Here is a 21,763-nt window from a genome sequence, read left to right on the forward strand (position 1 = left end):
GTGAGGTGCGGGAGGACTGGGGGGAGGGCGGTTTCGAAGGCCAGGCCACGCCGGAAGGGTCAGCTCCTGGCCTTCCGCCCTTGGCTTGCGTCAGTCCTGGCGTAGGCGGAAGTGGCGTCGCGGTACCGGACGTGGGGCGGGACCTTCCCCGCCTCCCTCCCCGGGCAAGCTTCCTAAAGCAAGCGAACGAACCCAGCCGGCGTCTGTCGCGATGGAAGCGGTGAGGAGCGCGGGAGGGCTGCGGGAGGGCGCCGTGGAGCTTGAGACCCCCCCCGTCAGGGGACGGGGAGGCCGGGGCCGGCTCTGGTGCCCAGTAACCGAGAAGCAGGGTGTCAGTCCTATCCCGTGACCCTGCTCCTCCGCTCCTTCGCTGAGTGCATCTCCTAGGACTGGGCCGCGCCCGTGCCTGCCTTCGGTCCGTGGTACTTTTAGCCCGAGCGGGCAGTGACTCCTAGCTCCCTCCTTGGAACCTACGCACGCCTTGGCGATATCGGGCCTCCTTTCCTTTTAGCGCCTCGGGCCCTTCGGAGGTTTGCCTGAGAGAGAAGGGTTGTGAGCCAGCTTTCCTGGGTGAAGCAGGGGGTTCCGAGGGACCCCCGCTTGCAGGTAGCACCTGGTCCCCAGTTGTGTGAGTGTGATTCATGCAGTCCTTGGCAGGAGGGACGTCTGAAAGACTTTTATACTGCATTGAGGTGTCCAGCGAGGTAACATACCCTTAATGAGACTGAAAAGTGGGGTTTCCCCGAAGGAGGGACCCTTTCAGTGTTAGAGGCTACTGTGTCCCTGATCTGGTTTAGGTCACGCCCTGCTCTGCGATTCTGAGCAGGTGTGTTGGCGTAGCTCCTTCTTGGCAGGCACGCACTGACGGATTGTGGCAGGTCCCTGTCATCCTCCCAGAGTTGCTGCAGGTTGCCTACTACCTGTTTGGACCCATCCTCACTCTCAGGAGCCTTTGTCTAGTACTCTGGAACCCTGCCCATTCACTTCCCTCCATGTATCCTTTGTCAGGCAGAGTAACTCTAACTACCTTGGTTTTTATCATTTGCTACTGTAGTTGTGTGAGGGCTGCAGGTTCACCTTTCTTTGGATCAGTTACACGCCCAGGGTCATTCCCTTACTGTACCCTTTGTTTGCCTGCGGAGAGGTCATGTCCCTAAGGTTATAAAGAAGAAACCAGACCAAAGTGGTAAAATGATTTGCAGCTGGTCACCCAGGCAAGGGAGTAAGTTCTTACAGATTAAGAGAATTTTGAACAAGAATGAAAGTTCTGATTCCATTAAATTCAAAATAACATTATTTTTTACTTACTTATAAATATATTATGGTTTACAAAGCATTTTAATATAGGTTTTCTGATTTAGCCCTCATACTTTATGTACTGGATTAGGTTTTTGGAATAGAAATAGTTTTGAAATGAAAAAAAAAAAGGGAGTTCCCTGGCGGTCCAGTGGTTAGGACTCAGCCTTTTCACTGCCAGGTCTGGGTTTGATCCCTGGTGGGGGGACTGAGATACCGCAGGCCACGTGTCTTGGCCAATAAATAAATAAATTAATTGAATAAAATAAAGAAAAAGGAAAACTCCTGCTTTGAAAATGCTTAGCCTAACTGGAGTGGGGGTGAGGGCAAGTCAGTGACAGCTGTTATTTAAGGTAGACTGTAATAAATGCTAGCATCAAGATGCAGGAAAAGGACCGTGGCAGCATAGAGGAGGGAGAAATTGCTGTCAGCCCACGAGAGGGCATTGCAGGTTGAGAGAACAGTGTGAGCAAGGGCATAGAAACTGGGGCATGTAGAGATTAATTGGGGTGAGCCAGTGGCTTGATGTTGCCGGAGCTTTGGATTTTGGTCACAGTTGGAGAAATGACTGGAAAATGGAAAAGTAGGCTGGGGTCAGGTTGAAGATATTGCATGCCACATTAAGTTTGAACTTTGTTTTGTAATAAGAGGACCCATGGAAGATTCATGAGCAAGGTAGTGAGTGTACTTTAGGAATATTCCTAACGGCTTTCTGTAAATGGATGAAGCTGCTTCAGAAAGTAGTGAGTTCTTGGTTGCTGGAGTTGAAAGTCCCTTCCAAACCTGAGATGCTTGGTGAGAGAACTTGGTGACAGCATGAAAGACAAATTGAAGAGGAAATAGACTTCCTCTTCTCTAAACTGGCAGGGAGACCAGCTCAGAGAATGCTATAGAAGTGGGATGTAAAAGGCTAAGTTAAAGCTGTGAAAGTGGAAAGGAGAGAGATGGCTTTGAGGCATTTCTAACATAGCAGCTTAGCTGATAGATGTTAAGGATGAGTTTAGGTCATGCCCTGCTCTGTCATTCTAAGCAGACATGTTGGCATAGCTTGTTCTTGGAGGAATCAAGACCACAGTTCTAGGCATCAGGGAAGACAGCAGTGCAAAAACAAAGGTGGGACCCACAGTAAGAATAATAGGATTGGAGGGACAGATGCTGTTCTGTTTTGTATTGAAGCATTTGAGGAGTCTCTGTGACATCTGTGGTGGTGCAGCAAACAACTGAAAATGTGGATCAGGAGTTTGGAAGAAATTGTGAGTCTGTGTGTCAGATCTAGGGTGTGTCTCTGAAAATAGTATTTTGCACAAGTCCCCTATGTTATTAAATGTAGAGAGAGTGGACATAATTATCCCACTCCTGTGTGGAGAAACAGGCAGAAAGATATAGTCATATTCAATTGTGTCTGACTCTCTTACGTAGGTATCTGTGTCTCTGTTTAGCTGTATGTCTCTCTTCTCTCTCTGTAACTTAATCTTAGGTCTCTCTGTTCATATCAGTGTGTATCATTATCAATTTGAGAGTTAAAAAACAAAACAGTTGCGAGTTATATGCAAACCCCCATGCTACGTGGTATGAGGGAGTGATACAAAGAACTATATGATAGTTCCAGGCTTCCAGGAATTTACAGTCTGTTTGGATAGATAACGAACAAAATAACTGTAGCACAGTGCAGTAAAGAGGTATCATACGCTGGGTACAATAATTTCTACAGAAGTAGCTGTTTCTGTGTCTCTGTATAGATCTTTGTAAGACTGCTTTACTGCTAAACAGACCTCTTTCCCACTTAGAAGTGATGAGGCTGTTGTTCCGACAGTTTTGCCAAAATGCCGGGCCATGCTGATAGCCTTATGCTGCCCAGACAGAAGAGAGGGAGATTATCCCCTGCCCACACCCTGGCCCATTAGAGGAGGGAAGTTTAGGGCTGTCCTGCCAACTCGACCCTGTTTACCAGCCAACCTCCCAGCTTCAAGCCAAGGCCTTTAACTTCATGTCACTACAGCAGCTGTGGAGGTAAAGTATGACTTTAAGTTAGTTTGGGGATATTACCCAGACAGAGCAAAATAGAGGCAAAACTGTTGATTCCAGCCGACAAAAATTATCATGATCTCTCCTGGGTTCCTAGATAACAATGAAATTTCCAAATGTTCCCACTTGAGGGAGCACAGAGATGGTTCTGAAGGTTTCTCTATATTCAAAGCACTTTCTAATCTCAGACTGTCATGAACAAGGAAACTTGGAAAACCAGCACCCTCTGGGCTATAGCAGCCTTTGACTCACAAGGGTGCTGAGAGGACTCAGTTCCCTAGTTTCAGAACATTTATCCTTCTTATCTACCCCTCAGTCATTCAAACTTTGACTCTCTCTGGTAGTCAGCTGCTGGGATCCTCCCCAGATGTGGCCCCCTCTCATGGTAAGGGGTACGTCAGTGACTCAGGTGCCCACAACTATGCTTAGTGACTGTTTGGGGGAAAGCAGTATTGTCTCTCTGGCTTCCATATTTTTATAAAATAGGTCTGTGAGAGTGTTGTGGGGCCAACCTTAAGCTCATATTTTCTAGTCTCAGCTTTTAAGACCTAATGTTTCATTAGGCAAGGTAGTATATAAGGGCATGAGCTTTGGAACAGCACAGATCTGTATTCAAATCCCCATTCCACCCTTTGCCAGCCATGCGACCTTGGGCAGGTTGCTTAATATTTCTTGAACCTAAGTTTCCTAATCTGTGAAAATAAGGCTAATAATAGTATTCACCTCAGGGTTATTATAAAGATTAAATGAGATAATATTTCTGAAAGACAAGGAAGTCATTAGTTAACCAGCCCTTTCCCTAATGTTGCTAGGCTCAAATGGATGGAGCCTAAGATAGGCTGAATCTTTGTTCCTCTGTCTCTCCAGGTCACTTCTTCAGATAACTACTCAGCTCTGGAAAATGAGCATCCTCAAGGTAAGTTTACTGAAGAAAGGAAACTGGTATGAGAACCAGTTTCATACCAGTAGCCCAATCCTAATTTGTCTTCAGCAGTGCTTTTGAATTTCTCCCGGAGTCTTGCCTGGGAAGATCAAAGCTGGGCCAGATAATGTGCCAAACCACATAAATCAGGAACAGTGATTTGGCAAGATCACCTAGGAATAAATCTTGGGCAGGGTGAGGATGATTAATATCCTCAGTTGGCACACCACCTGAGAGAAACTTTTGAGGTACAGGGAAAACTTCCATAGGCAACTCTGGGCTGGCTAACCATGGTTTAGAAGTCCCTGGTAGGGACTTCCCTGGTGCTCCAGTGATTAAGACTCTGTGCTTCCAATGCAGGGGGTGCAGGTTCCATCCCTGGTTGGGGGACTAAGGTCCCACGTGCCGTGCGGCCAAAAAAGAAAGAAAGAAAGAAAGAATAGTGAATGAATAAATGACTTGATACTGCAAAAAAAAAAAAAAAAAAAAAGTCCCTGGTATGTTCTGAGTAGCCCAGAAACAAAGCCACTAGGATTTCATCATACAGCGATCTCACTAAAACCACTGAGTATACACAAGAAATTATAGAAGGGACTTGAAACCCTTAGAACTAATCTAGAAATAGAGGCACTAAACCCTAAAATTCAGGGCACAGGAGAAGGCAATTCCAGCACCTGCCCAAATACTTGGTTAGAATGGAGTGGTTCAACCCTAGGTCATCTAGAAAGAAGCAAAATTTATAGGCATCTCTGGTAAAGAATTTTGCCCAGGAACACTCCTAGTCTTCCTAGGACATGTTTATTGGCATTAGGAGTACACACTTTCTCAGAGGATTGAAATATGGGATGAGATCCTAGGACATATTATTAAAGGTCCGTGAGTTCTCCACAAGAATTTTTTAAATGTTCTGTTTTCATGTTGTTGGTATCCAAAAAAGTTAATCTAGTCATATTTTGAATTACCTAGATGATTCTTCATAATTGAGTACTGCCCCATGATATCAGTGCTCATTTTGTGTTTCTGAGTGCATTCACATTAGCACCAACTGAGGCAGGGGTAAGACACTCAAATTGCCTCCATGGATCAAGCAGTGACGTGAGCTGCGTATGACTACAATAACCTGTAGATCTTGTTGCATCTAAAAGGAGGCAGCAACTATCCAGGTCTGGTCAATTGCTACTATTTGGGAATTCACAACCTACTTTTGTAAGATCTTCTGATTATGAAAAGAAATTGAGAGTTTGGATTTTTATGTAAATCTCCAGATTTTTTTAAATTGGGCAACTGATTTAAATTATTTTAAAAATCCTGGGAAAACCAAGTCAAATATGTTTGTAGGCCTGTAGCCTGGAATGGTGGTATTTAACTGTCAGTGTAGCATGTCTTAAACTGGTGTCAAAAGACATGGGAGTCTTCTTGGGAGTCTGTGAGTTTTCAAATTTGAGGAACAATGGTGGCCTTCCAGTTAAAGATGGTGGATTGAATACATGCATCTACTTTCGCTCCTTCACAAAAAGCCACTAAAACCATGAAGGAATTTTTTTTAAAAGGTACAAAACCATCAGAATAGGGAGAACAAGAGAGGAGATAATAGCAATGAATTTTTGGAAGCTGGAAAGCAGACAGAAGTGTGGTAAGTGACTTAGCAGACCTGAGAAAACTGAATTATAAACTAGCAGTGAGGAAAGCCCAAAAGCATTGAAGGTCTAAGAAGCAGTCAGATCCCAAGACTCCCTCCCCCACTGAGTGCAGCTGGGAAACTCCCATCCCAACTTTGGCAAAGACTGGAGGTATGGAAAGGGGCGCCGGCCCAGTTGAAGGCAGAGGTACTGCGCTGAAAACAGGAGCATGAAGTGAACCATACTGGATGCTGAGACCCCAGCCCTTTTCCCCCATTCGGTTTTCAGAGTGCTAATAGAAAAGACCTCATCCTCCAAGCACAAAATTGCATGAATAATCCTTCTCTTCAGAATCCCATTGAGGGGAAAGCCCTATAAATGTAAGTATTGAGTGTTCCCCATCTAAATGGTTCACCGTCAACAAGGTTCATTTACAGACATAGAGCTTCTAATCAGCTCTAAAGACTCCACTCTTGGGCTTCCCTGGTGGCGCAGTGGTTGAGAGTCCGCCTGCTGATGCAGGGGACCCGGGTGCGTGCCCCGGTCCGGGAAGATCCCACATGCCGCGGAGTGGCTGGGCCCATGAGCCATGGCCGCTGAACCTGTGCATCTGGAGCCTGTGCTCCGCAACGGGAGAGGCCACAACAGTGAGAGGCCTGCGTAGAGAGGCCCGCGTACCGCAAAAAAAAAAAAAAAAAAAGACTCCACTCTTAAAATATGGTTTGAATCCTCCTTTAAACCAAGGATTACCAGACATCTAAAGAAACCCTGTAACTTGAAAAAAGTGATCCAAACTGCCCCCCACAAATGGAAAAAAACAAACAGGAAAAAAAGCAACAGAAGGGAAAAGTCAATGCATAGAGAAAAGAACTTTAAAAATTAATGTTAATGGACTTCCCTGGTGGCACAGTGATTAAGAATCTGCGTGCCAGTGCAGGGGACACGGGTTCGATCCCTGGTCCGGGAAGATCCCACATGCTGCAGAGCAGATAAGCCCGTGCGCCACAACTATTGAGCCTGCGCTCTAGAGCCTGTGAGCCACAACTACTGAGCCGGCGTGCCACAACTACTGAAGTCCGCGTGTCTAGAGTCCATGCTTCGCAACAAGAGAAGCCACTACAATGAGAAGCCTGCGCACCGTAATGAAGAGTAGCCCTTGCTCACCACGACTAGAGAAAGCCCGCATGCAGCAACAAAGACCCAGTGCAGCCAAAAGTAAATAAATAAATTTATTAAAAATAAATAAAAAAAATTAACATTAATGCATACTCAGATGAAGAATATTTCCACCATGAAACAAGTATAGGAAGTAATTTTTTTAAGAAAAGCAGTTTTCAGAAAACAAAAAAGGAGCTCTTGGAAATTAAAAATACAATAGCAAAAATTTTAAACTAAGTAGGAGGTGTGGAAAATCAAGTTGAAGAAATCTCTCATAAAGCAGAATTAGAAATCAAAGAAGTGGACTCACAGACATAGAAAACAAACTTATGGTTACCAAAGGAGAAAGGAGGGGGATAAATTAGGAGTATGGGATTAACAGATATAAACTACTATATATAAAATAAACAACAGAGTTCTACTGTATAGCACAAGGAACTGTATTCAATATCTTGTAATAAACTATAAAGGAAAAGAAAAAATCAAAGAAGAGGAAAGTAGGAGAGAAAAGATACAGTAGTTAGTACCTCCTTATCCTCGGGGTATACATTCCAGGACTCCCAGTGGATACCTGAAACAGCAGATACTATGAAACCCTGTATATATTATGTTTTTGTCCTATACATACATACATACCTATGAAAGTTTAATTTACAAATTAGGCACAGTAAGAGATTAACAACAGTAACTAATAATAAAATAGAACAGTTATAACATATATTAAGAGTTATGTGAATGGGGTTGGTCGGTCTGTCTGCCTCTAAATATCTTATTGTACAAATTTAATGCCTTTTCCATCTTGACTAAGTCCTTATCACACACTGACCCCACAACTTTTGCAGTTGGAAGTGTGACAGCAAAACTAGCATGAATTCCTTTTTCATTCTTCACAGTTTCACAGATAGAAGATTCATCCTTTTTTTTTTTATCAGTGAATTGTGTTTATGCTGATTCTTTTTTTTTTTTTTAACATTTTATCTTTATTTATTTATTTTTGGCTGCGTTGGGTCTTCGTTGCTGCACGCAGGCTTTCTCTAGTTGCGGCGAGCGGGGGCTACTCTTCGTTGCAGTATGCGGGCTTCTCATTGCGGTGGCTTGTCTTGGTGCTGAGCACAGGCTCTAGGCGTGCGGGCTTCAGTAGTTGTGGTACATGGGCTTGGTAGTTGTGGCTCACAGGCTGTAGAGCGCAGGCTCAGTAGTTGTGGCACACCGACTTAGTTGCTCTGTGGCATGCGGGATCTTCCCAGACCAGGGATTGAACCCATGTCCCTGCCTTGGCAGGCGGATTCTTAACCACTGCGCCACCAGGGAAGTCCAGAAGGTTCATTTTTATCATAGATCTCAGCATATGATTTTTTTTCTTTCCCTTATTAAGTCAAGAACTTTCACCTTTTCACTTATAGGAAGCACTTTGGGGCTTCAGTTTTACATATCCGAATTGCCAGCATCACTATTCTTGTGCTCTGTGGCCATTATTAAGTAAAATAAAGGTTACTTGAACACAAACACTGTGATACAGCGACAATCTGATAACTGAGATGGCTACTAAGTGACTAACAGGCGGGATATGCTGGACAAAGGGACGATTGACGCCCAGGGCTGGAACTGAGCTTAATGGCAAGAGATTTCATCATGTTGCTCAGAATGCCGTGCAATTTAAAACTTATGAATTGTTTATTTCTGGAATTTCCCATTTAATATTCAGACTAGGGTTGACCACGGGTAACTGAGACTGTGGAAAGTGAAACCTTGGATAAGGGGGGGACTACTGTATTTTAAAAACAATAACAACAACAACAAAAACAAACCTTAAAGGATCAGTTTTTGGAAGTCCAATATCTAAATAATAGGAGTTACAGAAAGAGAAAAATGACAACACAGAGGGAAGGAAACAATCAAGGAAGCAATTCAAGAACATTTCCTGGAACTGAAGAACATTAGTTTTCATGTTGAAAGGACTCATTGAATATTCAGCACAATGGGTGAAACTGTCCCACCCAAAGCACAATCATCATGAGATTTCAGAACACTGGGAACAAAGAGAAGATCCTGAGTTTCCAAAGAGAAAAAAACAAGTCACACACAAGGAATCAGAATTGCCTGGGACTCCGGACTCTCAACAGCACCAGAAGCTGGAAGGCAATGAAGCAGTGCCTTCAATATTCTGCAGGAAAATAAATTCCAACCTAGAATTCTATATCCAGCCAAATTATAATTCAAAGATGAGGGTAAAATAAAGATATCTGCAGGCTACAAGGTCTCAAAAAATTTACTTCCCATGCACCCTTTCTCAGGAAGCTACTGGAAGATGTGCTCCACCAAAACAAGGGAGTAATCAAAAAAGATGAAAACATGGGATACAGGACACAGGAGTGCCAGTACAGGAGAGACGTGAAAGGGCTGGCTCCCCTGGATGGTGATGAAGGAAGATCTAAGGATGACAGCAGTGCACACCAGGCACACCAGCCCAGATCTGAGCAGGTCAGAAGGCTCCAGAGAGACTTCTTTGGGTAGTTTAAATTGTTAGACTATCTCATGCTTCTGAACTTCTTGAAAGGAGATTTAAACAATTGGTAAAGAGTTTGGGGATTGAATTAGTTATAAGTATTATGCATAGAGAACTAAGCAAACAAAAAGACAAGACAGTTATTAACTCCAAGGAAAACAAAAAGTTGTGAAAGAAAAAAAAAATCAGACTTTACTACTTGACTTAGCTCTAAATAATGAATATTTAGTCAAAATTATTTAAATACTGATGTAACCAACCGTACAGTTTAACTTCTGGGAGAACGGAGTGATGGGAGGTGCATGTTTATAATGGGGTCCTGGTAGTAAAGAGAATTGAAAATTCTCATCTTCCTTGCATGATAATAGATAATGCCTCTCATCTTCCTTGCATGATAATAGTTAATGCCTAAAAGTGAACAAAAAAGGTAGCAATATAAGCATGTTATTTATAGACATAGAAATAAGTACCAAAATACTCAGCTAAAAGAGGTCTCATCTCTGGGGAGGGGTCGTACAGGGAGGTGGGTGCTAGGGACTGCAGTTTTTCTTAACAAAATTTGTAGAAGTATTTGACTCTTTAAACTGTGTACCTGTATAACTTTGGTAAAAAATTAAAAACAAACAACTGGCATAGGATTTAAGAGCGTGAACTTTGGAATCAGGTAGATCCGTGTTTGAGTCTTTCTTGTTACTAATGGTATGACCTTGAGCAGTTTTTTTTTTTTTTGCTGCTTTCCACCTGTTTTCTCAGCTGAAAAATGAGGGCAATATTTATTTGCCTTGCAGATTAGATGGTGTAATATTTTTAAGTACACATAGCATACTATGTAGCACATTTGGGCTATTATTTTGAGGCTTGCTTCTCCAGTTGAGAGCAAGCAGTTAAAATCAGGGGAATGGAAAGGTAAACCCAGCCAGGGTCTCTCATTTGTCTAGAGTAGGTGGGATGATTTCTGATTCACACAGTCATCCCAAGATGGACTCTCAGGTTGTTTTGGGCCAGGTTGATTGAGCACTGGGCTTTAACTTAGTGTTGTTCTGAAATGGCCCAACTTGGACCATGACTTTCTCATCTGTGGGTCTTAGAAGAATTTTAAGAAGTTTACCTGGATTTTAAGAAGCTTAATTACATCTTAATTGAGAAAAGAGAACAAGTGAAAATGTGCTAAATATATGAAAAGGAAAATGAGTTAAGGATGAGAAAAAAAGCTTTTAGACTAGAATAGGTTAGTGAAAGTATTACAGACTTTCTGTTTTAGTCAGCCATCTTTTGGCTAAGGAGCCAATAGATTATATAGTTCTACCTGGGGGTGGGGTTGGATGAAATGGTTTTGAAGGGGTTTATCCAGGTTTTGTGGGAACAGTAGGAACAAAACAGAATAGGGGGCCTTATAAAATCATGCTGTAAATATTTGAGCAACTACAATACTTTTATTTTCTGCCTCTTTTGATTGTGAGTTGTTGCATGGAAGGAAGCTACTAACTTTCCCACCCTATGCAGAGACTCCAGAATCCAACAATAGCGTGTATACTTCCTTCATGAAGTCTCATCGCTGCTATGACCTGATTCCCACAAGCTCAAAATTGGTTGTATTTGATACTTCCCTTCAGGTAGGTGAAATCCTCTTTTCCCTTCCCCCTTCCTTGGAGCCTCTGGTTCAATACCTCTCATCCTACCTCATCCCAAGGCTAATACCCTTGTCCTTCTATGGGGTTGGGCTCATGTTTTCCCCAGCATACCCAATTCCTATTCTGTTAAAATCCTGCCCCCTGGGAATTTTCCTTTGTGACTGTTGCTCTTTCACTACAGGTGAAGAAAGCTTTCTTTGCTTTGGTGACTAATGGTGTCCGAGCTGCGCCTTTGTGGGATAGTAAGAAGCAAAGTTTTGTGGGTAAGCAGAAGTTGTTGGAACACAGTTTTACTGGCATCTTGTGCTGGGCAGGGAGAGAAGCTTTGAGCAGTGCTGAGGGCTCTTATCTTGGCCCCTAGGCATGCTGACCATCACTGATTTCATCAATATTCTGCACCGCTACTATAAATCAGCCCTGGTAAGGAGCCTTAGCTCAATGACCAAAACCACTTTCCCTGCCCAGAGTCCCTCATTCTCATTTCCTTTCTTCCAAACAAACTACAAGGGGTTAGTGAAGCAGGGAGATCAAGTCTCAAGTTCTGTTGCTTCTGCTTTCAGGTTCAGATCTATGAGCTAGAAGAACACAAGATAGAAACTTGGAGAGGTATGTAGAGAACTGGGGGTTGTAAAAGGATAAAGGGATGGAAAGTTTCCTGGGAAACAGTTTTTCATGGTGGTATTTTGTGAACCTCCCTTTTCCCTTCAGAGGTGTACCTACAGGACTCCTTTAAACCACTTGTCTGCATTTCTCCTAATGCCAGGTGAGTTCCAGCTAACCATTTGTCCAGAGGGGAAAGAGCCTTGCCATCATCATAGCTAAGGCCGTAGATACCCAAAGATCCAAGGGCAGAAGAGAGGCAAGACACTACACACACACACACACACACACACACACACACACACACACACACACACACACACACACACACACACACACACACACACACACACACACACACACACACACACACACACACACACACACACACACACACACACACACACGTCTAGTCTGAACACTGCTCCTCTCCCCCAACCACCTGTTTATAAACAAACTCTAAGGAGCTATTTAACCACCCTCAGGCCCAGCACTGTGGAACTTATCATTATCCCCTACCTTCCCACAGCTTGTTTGATGCTGTCTCTTCATTAATTCGAAACAAGATCCACAGGCTGCCAGTTATTGACCCGGAATCAGGCAACACCTTGTACATCCTTACCCACAAGCGCATCCTCAAATTCCTCAAGTTGTTTGTAAGTGCTCCTCGGCCCAGTTTTTACTTCTTACATACTTGTCGGAGGGGTATCCATAGGTGGTTTGAGGGGCCTTGAAAAAAATCAAGATGATGGTTATTTCCTCAGATCACTGAGTTCCCCAAGCCAGAGTTCATGTCTAAGTCTCTGGAAGAGCTACAGATTGGCACCTATGCTAACATTGCTATGGTCCGCACTACTACCCCCGTCTACGTGGCTCTGGGCATCTTTGTACAGCACCGAGTCTCAGCCCTGCCAGTGGTGGATGAGAAAGGTGAGAGATTGGGCAAAAGGAGAGGGAGGGCTCCAGGGAAGCCAGGGAGGCTGTGGGAAAATCTGCTGTCCCCTCAGCTCAGCCCGGAGGGTGATTCTATAGGCTGGGGGAGCCTTGGATGCCAGATCCTCCTTGCTGAGCTGCCTCTGTCCCCCTAGGGCGTGTGGTGGACATCTACTCCAAGTTTGATGTTATCGTGAGTGATTGTGGAGGTGCTGGGAGGCAGGGAAAGGGGTGGGGTGTTGGATGTGGAGAGGGAGAAGAAGAGAGTCTCTTCTGGGACCTGAGGGTTTTAGAAGCTTCTAAGCTTTCAAATCCTGTTTGAAAAGGAATTGAATGAGCTGGGTATGGCTTGTGGGCATGGCTGACAGCTACCCTAAATCACTCTGGTGAGGTTGGGTGGGCTCGGAGTTTGCGGGCCGGCTCCCTTGCTTCCCTGCATGAATGTTTCTCTCTCTCCCCAGAATCTGGCAGCAGAGAAGACCTACAACAATCTAGATGTGTCAGTGACCAAAGCCCTGCAACATCGATCGCATCACTTTGAGGGTGTCCTCAAGTGCTACCTGCATGAGACTCTGGAAACCATCATCAACAGGCTGGTAGAAGCAGAGGTAGGGGAGCCAGCAACCCAAAAGGTGCTGGGGGTAGCAGCTTCGGTTTGGCATGGAGGGTAGGGGCTGAAGGGCTCACCTTAACTGAGGCTGGCACTAAACATCCCTTTCTCCCTTCCTTATTGCTCTGTGCAGGTTCACCGGCTTGTAGTGGTGGATGAGAATGATGTGGTCAAGGGAATTGTATCACTGTCTGACATCTTGCAGGCCCTGGTGCTCACAGGCGGAGAGAAGCCCTGAGCCGGGGGAAGGGGTCATGCAGCACCAGGGGTTATGCCCCACTCACTGCCTGCCCAAAGCTCTGGGAACCAGAGACGAGAACTTTAGAGAATTGGGACTCTGTTCCCTGCCCGGGAGCTCCCTACCCTTCTACATGGGAGTGAGGGAAGGTGTGGGGGAGGAAGGAGAATGGATTTTTAGCTGTCCTTATCCTCACCCTTGAGGAAATCTTTCAGCCTGGTCCCTGCCCACTTAGACATAGCCCCCTTTCTGTGCTTCTCAGGCAAATTCTGATCTCTGAGAGATCCCCAGACCTCACCCAGCCTTTGCCTCTATCTCTGTCCCTGACTCCACCCTAAGATAATGGACACAACAAAACTCTTCATAAAGATATTTTTATTCATCCTGTTTCATGCTGTATGGAGGAGGCTGAGTCCATTTAATGGCATTTCTTCCCATAATGGGAGTGGGGAGGATCATGGGGAGGAGGGCCTTTGGGTTCCTGTGCTGTATGCATATGAAGGGAGATGAGACTCAGGTGGAGGGGGAGGGCAGAGCGGTTAGCTGAGGTTATTGCTTTTTGTGGCAAACCTAATTAAAATGACAGGAGCCTCTTCATGGTATTTCAGTGTTTGATTTTTGTAGTTGATAGACACTACTACTCCAGCCTTCCTACTTCATATGGCTTCTCCAGCTCATCATTAATAACAACAATAATAGCACACACACATATATATAAAGCTGTGTGCCAGGCACCATTCTCAGTGCTTTACATATATTACTTCAACTAATCCTCAGAACAATAGTAGATACTATTTCAGTTTTACAGATTTTTTTTTCTTTTAACTGAGGCACAGAGAGGCTAAGTAACTAGCCTAGGGCCACACCATTAATAAAAAGTAGAGCTAGGATTTGAGCCAAAATAGTCTTGCTTTAGAGCTCATGCACTTCACCACTACACTAGAGTTACTGCCTTTCTAATTCACTCTTCATAACTATTCCCTGCAGTCTCCTTACCACCTCACTTTCTCCTCTGCCTGGACCATAGCTGGCACCCAAGGAAAATCCCATCACAGACTGAGGATCTCCTTTAGGTAGGCAGAGAGACCTGCCACTCTCAACTTTTCTTAGAGAAGGTGGGACTCTGGATTTTGCTGAGCTGGCACTGTCTTTGAACTCACAAATCCCTTTCTTCCAAGGTAGACATGAGCTGGAGAGTGGGGGGTGGGGAGCAGCAGGATTATGGTCACCCCATCAGACCCTTTCCCTGTGCTGAAACCATGTGGACCAAAACAGTAGTCAGCACCGAGCACTGTAAGGACTGCTAGATTGTTGGCTATGAACCAAATTCTGGGTACCATCTCACCACTGCCTTACAGGTATGATAACCATTTCCTATCCAAGATTTGAAAGAACTTCAGAGTAACTCCTGTGTGTATCCCTACCCACACTGTGCCTAAGAACTCGGATGAACCCAGCCATACCATACTTGTTCCTCCAAACCAGGCTTCTTGATGGAACACAGAGAAGCATCAGGGCACTGGTCAGAGGTCAGCTTTCAGTGCTGCATCATGGCTTTGGAGAAGCCCCTGCTTCTGCATTCATCCCTTCACAGCTCTCATAGCACATTCCCAGCCTTGAGGGAGGGAGGCTTCCAAGTTATTAGAATTAGGGTATGTTTGTGTGGGGGTGGGTGAATGGTGGAAAGGACAGATGTCTCCTTATGTCACATTCCATCGTGTCTAGGGAGGAGGCAAGGACTTTTAAAGCCTGAGGGCTCTGTTGGGACCTGGGTGGAAGGAAGCACCTTCAAGCAAAGAGACATCGGTGCACCTGGTAGGTGTAAAGTGGGGTCGACTGGATGGGATAGGGGATGTTTGGGTTCACTCTAAAGGTCCATGTTAGGGAGCAGGAGGCCTGGGTTTTGTTTCTCTGGTTCTCAGTAAGTCAGTCTCTGTCCTAAAACAACCCTCCTGGCTCATCACCTTAAAAGGAAGGGTCTGTGCCTAAGGGCTGCATATACTTTGGTGGAAAACAAATGGGGATCTGCGTCTCCCGTTGCCCCCTAAAAACCTAACCAGTCAGTCTCAGAGTCTGAGGATGGAGCAGAAAGAAAGACAAGGGACAAAATTTGGGAGCCTCAAAGCCTTCTATTCTTACCTGTTCCTCTCAGGAGAGGCGAATTATCCCTTCTTCAGGAACCATTGCCATACACACTCTTCTCCCACCTCCCCGCACCCCTCCTCTCCACTGGAACTGCTGCCATGGTTGCCAGGCATGGTTGCTAAGTCTCTGCATGGAAGGGTTGGCGTGGGCTGTGCTGCCACTAACATTACCATGGTGAATCAGGGGACACCTGGTATAGGCTTGGGGGGAGGGATCATGTAGATGTAAGCAACGACCCCCTCCCCGGGACAGAATGAGCCTAAAAGGTGATGGTCTTGAGCACCACTTCAGGTGGGGGTTGAGTCAGCAGGCATTGTGGTAGTGGTGATGGAGAGATCTACGCTGGGAAATAGGGCCCACTTTTATCATTTCAGTTGCTAGGGGATTAGTTTTGCCAAGGGAGCACGCCATTCCTCCTCTATACCCTCTGAGAGGGTGCAAGTGGGTACGCACCCTAGTCTGTCCTCCATAAAGCTGAGCAGAGCTCAGGCTGAGAACATTATGACCCCCCAAATCCTCGCTTCTGGACTAGGGGAGAGAGCCTGCCTCAGGGAGAGGGCTCCACGGGTGCCCAAGGACAAACAGAATGAGAGTGTGGGCAGCTTCGATGGCTAAGACAGACTCCTGTCCTGCTGCACCAGCAGCCCTGAGCACAGCACTGAGAGGGTAAGGAGTTAAGGGTGTGTGGGGGGGTGACCCTTTTTGAGCTTGGAGGCAGCTCTCCCCCAGAGTCGCACAAAGGCTGCGTGAAAGCCACCGCCTCCTCCCTCCACCGCGTGGAAGCTGGTTACTCATCTCCTCTCTGCGCCCGAACGCCACTGCCGCTAAAAATAACCCCCCCCAGCCTGGGCCAGCCCCTCCTGCACCCCAACCCCATGGAAACCAGCAGAGAGTGGCAGGCGGAGACCTTGAGTTCCATTCCCATCACCTCCCTGTCGGAGAAAACGAAGTCCGAGGCAGGAAGTCAGGGGCAGAACGCTGCTGGTCAGGCACCCTGACAAGCAGGAGAATGAAGGGTTAAAACGGCGGGAAGGTTGAAGAAATGGGGGCGGGGGTGCAGGCGCTGTCAGCTTGGCAAGAATAAGAAATCCCCTGCCCACTCGTGCAGGTCCCATCAGGCTTGGGGGACAAGAGCAGTGGGAAGGGGCGCCCAATCCCGGGCCCCAGGAGGCGGTCGTGCACGTGGGGGAGGTAGCAGCGCGGAGCCGTCCGCGCCGTGTCACATGCGCGCGCACACACACAGACAGGCACACACGTGTGCCTGGGTATATATAGTCCCCAGTCGCTGGGCCCGCCGCTCTGCAGTGGGCGCCGGCTCCCCGGGCTGGGAGGGGGCTTTCGGGGCGGGTGGGAGGGTGGGGGGCCGGGGTGGGGTGGGGCAGGATGCTGGATGGCCAGCTCTTCTCCGAGGGGCCCGATAGCCCCCGGGAGCTCCAGGATGAGGAGTCTGGCAGCTGCCTCTGGGTGCAGAAATCAAAGCTGCTGGTGATCGAAGTGAAGACTATTTCCTGTCATTATAGTCGCCGCGCCCCTCCTCGACAGCTCATGGACTTCCAGGCCAGCCACTGGGCCCGCGGGCCCCAGAGCCGCACGTGAGTGAAGGAGGGGTAAGGGGAAGAGAGTGGTGGGGCAGGGATTGGGGTCCGGACCTTACCGTGGGCACCAGCCAGGGCTGCTGTTCCCCCTTCTCTTTCCCACTCCTCCCCCCACCCCATCCCGAGGGCTGGGGCTTGACTCATCCCGTTTGTTTGGGGCGACAGGAGTGGGCGTGAGAAAGGGCAGGTGAGATGGGGCAGACGCTATTAAAGTGTGTATGGAGAGATGGTGAGGAGTCCCGCTTCGACTTCAACCCTAACATATACGCACGTGCACACGCGCACACACTCACACACTCCCCTCCACAAGGCGGCCCCAAGTGGGCTGCAACGCTCCCAGCTCCCCGGACCTCGGCTCCCTTCCCCCACAAACTGCTCACCTGGGTTCCTGCTCATTGTCCCAGGTGTGGGCCGCGCCTGGGATCCCCTGAGCCGCCGCCCCGCCGGCCCTGGGCCTCCAGGGTGCTGCAGGAGGCGACCAACTGGCGGGCGGGGCCCCCGGCCGAGGCCCGAGCCCGGGAGCAAGAGAAAAGGAAAGCGGCATCGCAGGAGCGGGAGGCCAAGGAGACTGAGCGAAAAAGGCGCAAGGCTGGTGGGGCCCGAAGGAGTCCCCCTGGTCGGCCCCGCCCGGAGCCTCGGAACGCCCCTCGGGTGGCCCAGCCTGCAGGGCTCCCAGCTCCCTCACGGCCGGAGCGCCTGGGGTCCGTGGGGCGACCGCCCCGTCCATCCGCGCAGCCGCAGAGCAATCCAGGGGCGGCGTGGGCGGGGCCCTGGGGAGGTCGGCGGCCAGGGCCTCCCAGCTACGAAGCTCACCTGCTGCTGAGAGGTGCTGCCGGAATGGCCCCGCGACGCCGCTGGGACCGGCCGCCACCCTACGTGGCTCCACCCTCTTACGAAGGCCCCCACAGGACCCTGGGGACTAAGCGAGGACCCGAGCCCTCGCAGGCGCCCGCCTCTTCAACCTCTGCTCCGACCAGGACAGAGGGAGGGTGCACAAAGAAGAGGCTAGATCCTCGGATCTACCGGGACGTCCTAGGGGCCTGGGGTCTCCGTCAGGGCCGGGGTCTCCTGGGGGGATCCCCAGGCTGTGGAACAGCCAGGCCAAGGCTGGAGTCCGGTAAGGTGGCCGCGGAGAGAAGCCTGAGGCTGGCTGCTGCTGGCCTGAAGAGTGGTAGCGACGGACATCCCCAAGCCAAAGCTGCTGGGAACCCAGGCACGGAGACAGTTCCTGCGGGGTCTGCACCTGCCACTCCCAGCCCCCCGCGTCCTGCTCCCAGGTCCAGGCCCCATCCCAAGGGCTCCGGGGAAGGGAGAGAACAGAGCTGGCTCCCCAAGTGCTGGATGCCCTCCGTTAAAAAGCAGCCTCCCCGACATAGCCAGACCCTCCCCAGACCCTGGGCTCCGGGAGGCACGGGATGGAGGGAGTCCCTGGGTCATAGAGAGGAGGCCGGACCCGAGACCTTGGAGGGTTGGAAGGCGACCCGCCGCCCCCACACCCTGCCACGAAGCTCCCGTGGCCCGGCTCGTGGGGAAGGTGTCTTTGTCATTGACGCCACTTGCGTGGTGATACGGTCCCAGTATGTTCCGACCCCTCGAAACCAGCATGTGCAGCTTTTGCCCGCTGGGGTGCCGCGCCTTGTGGGGAATGCCCCCACCCAACTGAAGCCCAACAAGGAGGAGGGAGAGGGGGCCGCGGTCCTTCCCTCCCCTTGCCGAAAGCTGCTGTTGAGCAGTCGCCCTTCACAGCAGCCCGGTGGGGGACGTGGGCTCGAAGCTGAGGGCGGGACGTCCGCGGACTCCTCACTGGAGGAGCGCGCCTCCCGCATCTTGGGGCTCCCGGTCGGCGAAGTAAACCTGCAGGATGCCCCCACGCAGCCAGGTAGCCCAGAGCACTCAGCCTTAGGCCCAGCGGCTTCGGGAGGCGCGCGCCGTGCCGAGGGCTCGGAGGAAGTGGCTGCGGTCCTGCGGCGCGCAGGCCGGGGCTGGGCGCGGACCCCGGGGCCCTATGCCGGGGCCCTGCGGGAAGCCGTGTCTCGCATCCGCCGCCACACCGCCCCGGACTCCGACTCGGACGAAGCTGCGGAGCTCAGCGTCCATAGCAGCTCTTCTGATGGAAGCGACACAGAAGCCTCGGGCGCCTCCTGGCGGAACAAGCGGACCGGGCCCCCGGAAGGCGGGAAGGCAGCCGAGCTGAGCGACAATATCGGAGAAATTCTAGATGTCATCAGCCGAACCGAGGAGGTCCTCTTCGGGGGCGAGGGACACTAAGGGGACCCCACAGGGAAATAGGGAGCGACAGTGAGAGGGCCTTTATTGTATTTGTGTCCCCTTTCTTCCTCACAGACTTCCCTGTACCTCTTACCTATACCCGTTCCCATACTCAAAATAGAAGGCGCACAGATGAAAGGGAGCATATGTCAATTCATGATTTTTTTTTTTTTCAGGAGAGGTGAGGGTGCGCAGTAGACTTTAACGTTTGGTAGGGTCTTCAGGGCACTCGGGTAAGGTCTCAGCAGGGGCCGACGCACTAGGCATGGAACTGAGCAGAGAGGCCTAGGCAGGATAAGGCAGGAGGACAGGGATGGGATAGTCATAGGGCAACTTCAGGGCAGGGCCTCTGGGCAGGAGGGGGAAGGTGATGGAGAGGCTTCGGACTGAGGTGACCAGGTGACGGAGAGGCCCTTGGCAGAAGAGGAGGGGCTCTTGGCAGAAGCCGCCAGCAAAGCAGGAAGAGGACTCACTTTGGTGTCACAGGTTTTGGCTTCCAATCCCAACTCTGACACTGGTTGGCTGGGTGACCTTCGGCAAGTCGCCTCCCCTCTCCAGGCCCTGTAATATGTAAAACAAGGGAGTTCTAACGTCCATCCCTGATGTTTTGGAGTCCTTGGGGAGGCATTTATCTACTCCTCCCCTGCCCAAGCCAATACAGTTAGGAATAAGTGAACAGAGTCTGAGCGTCCCTGGGTGGCTTCTTTGACACCTGCATTCACTCTCAATTCAAGAGACTGTGCAGTGTTTGCAGAAGAGCCGAGTAAGTGGGCAAGGGCTCCTATTCCAGTCTCAGGTTTAGGCGTAGGATCCCCAAGGCAGTGCAGGGTGGTGGCCTTGTCACTGTCCCTGGTTTGTGGTGGTCTGAGCTGAGCAGCTTGGGACTTTTTTAGGCCTTCCCCTTTTCCTCCTCCCCAGTGTTCCTTAGTGATGCTCTGAATAGTTACCACGATTTCCCACTCAGGTGGTATCACCCATCTGAAAGAACCCTGAGAATGTCTTGCATGTCTGCCTCTTCCAGAAACCAGCCAGGGAAGGAAGAGGGAGGCTGGTCCCCAAAAGCCTGTAGGTGTGGGGTGTGATACTCGCTGTAGCCACTATGGGGCGCGCGCAGGTCGCGGATTTCCCTGGTAGCTAGTCCGCGAGTCCCTCCAACCCCGGCACTGCCAGTTAATCAATTGCTCCCTAGTTACTGCGCGCGGGTCCCCCGCCTTGCTGTCTCCAGTCTTGCGAGATCGGGAGCAGGCCTCTGGCCTTGCAGACCTCTGGAGCGCGCGGAGCCCCTCTTTGTACTACTATCCACACCAAACGGCTTGGGACCCAGACACTGAAGTATTTTTTTTTCTTCGATCTCGGGCACCTCTTCTGTCTCTATTTACTAGCCATGTGAACTTGGCCAAATCACTTCACCTCCCTGAGCCTCAGTTTCCTCATCCGTCAAATGGGGGTTTATAAACACCTACCTCGCAGGGTTGTTGTGAGGACTTAATGCGATAATGTATGTAAAGCGCCTTGCACAGTGCCTGGTACACAGCAGGCGCTCAATAAATCTAAGCTTCCCTTTGTCCAGCCTTGGCATCTTCTTCCTTTCACCGACCCACTCCCCATAGTGTCCCTTCCCCAGGGCTCCGGCGCTCCTTCCCGCCTGGTGGGCGGTGGAGGAGACTCCTTTACTGGATGGAAACTCCCTGCCCACCCCTGTCTCCCCCAGGCCGGACTCTCTGTTCCTTGCCCCCCACCCCACCCCCGCTGGCTCTTCCCATTGCCCCGATGCCCTCCCCCCACCCCCCATTCCGGGCAAGGGCTGAGTCAGCCTGGGTAAATTTAGCCGCCGGCTCGGCAGGCGCGGGGGCTTCGCTCAGACTCAGTCTCCGAGTCCTGGCCCGGCCCTCGGCCCCGCCTCTGCCCCCCACCCCCACGGAGTCCTGCCAACTCCAACTCAGGCTCAGCGTTCAGATCCCCAGGCCCGCTCTCAAACCGCGTATAGTTTTGGTCTCCAATTATCTCAGTGTCACTCCCCACCCGCACCAGGAGAGGCTGGGCAGGACGGGGAGGGAGCAGGGTAGGGAGGCCGCTGGACTGGACCCTAAGCCGGGCCTTGGTTCAGTGGAATGGGGCACGGGGTGGGGGGTGTCCTCTTTGGGCTTTGAACCTAAATGGAGAACCTTGGTCAGTCACCCGGGAAGGTCCTTCCATCCCAGAAGATGCCTGGAACCC

General features: G+C 49.5%; 2 protein-coding genes across 3 annotated transcripts; both read left to right on the plus strand.

The window, feature by feature from the left end:
* Positions 1-119: 119 nt before the first annotated feature.
* Positions 120-14,135, plus strand: PRKAG1 (protein kinase AMP-activated non-catalytic subunit gamma 1). 2 transcript variants are annotated; one of them, XM_060305529.1, is made up of 13 exons: positions 141-220; positions 4,189-4,237; positions 9,315-9,501; positions 11,030-11,139; positions 11,339-11,420; positions 11,519-11,577; positions 11,718-11,763; positions 11,866-11,920; positions 12,287-12,413; positions 12,522-12,687; positions 12,846-12,883; positions 13,152-13,298; positions 13,434-14,135. In XM_060305529.1, exons 4-13 carry the CDS (start codon positions 11,068-11,070, stop codon positions 13,536-13,538), a joined length of 897 nt encoding a protein of 298 aa, XP_060161512.1. In that variant the 5' UTR covers positions 141-220; positions 4,189-4,237; positions 9,315-9,501; positions 11,030-11,067; the 3' UTR covers positions 13,539-14,135. The 2 variants fall into 2 exon arrangements, with proteins under 2 accessions (XP_030691071.1, XP_060161512.1); XM_030835211.2 differs by lacking the exon at positions 9,315-9,501 and having other exon boundaries at positions 120-220.
* A 2,918-nt stretch (positions 14,136-17,053) lies between these two features.
* Positions 17,054-21,115, plus strand: DDN (dendrin). Its single transcript, XM_030835208.2, has 2 exons — positions 17,054-17,275; positions 17,683-21,115. Exons 1-2 carry the CDS (start codon positions 17,067-17,069, stop codon positions 19,544-19,546), a joined length of 2,073 nt encoding a protein of 690 aa, XP_030691068.1. The 5' UTR covers positions 17,054-17,066; the 3' UTR covers positions 19,547-21,115.
* Positions 21,116-21,763: the final 648 nt, after the last annotated feature.

This window comes from Globicephala melas, chromosome 10 (genome assembly GCF_963455315.2).
Source record: "Globicephala melas chromosome 10, mGloMel1.2, whole genome shotgun sequence".
NCBI classification, from domain to species: Eukaryota; Metazoa; Chordata; class Mammalia; order Artiodactyla; family Delphinidae; genus Globicephala; species Globicephala melas.

Bases quoted from the DNA above. Each gene is read 5' to 3' on its own strand.
- PRKAG1 (XM_030835211.2), top strand. The intron at 11,921-12,286 runs GTGAGTTCCAGC...ACCTTCCCACAG, and splicing joins TGCATTTCTCCTAATGCCAG to CTTGTTTGATGCTGTCTCTT. The intron at 12,884-13,151 runs GTGAGTGATTGT...CTCTCTCCCCAG, and splicing joins ACTCCAAGTTTGATGTTATC to AATCTGGCAGCAGAGAAGAC.
- DDN (XM_030835208.2), top strand. From the start codon at position 17,067: ATGCTGGATGGCCAGCTCTTCTCCGAGGGGCCCGATAGCCCCCGGGAG. The intron at 17,276-17,682 runs GTGAGTGAAGGA...TCATTGTCCCAG, and splicing joins CGCGGGCCCCAGAGCCGCAC to GTGTGGGCCGCGCCTGGGAT.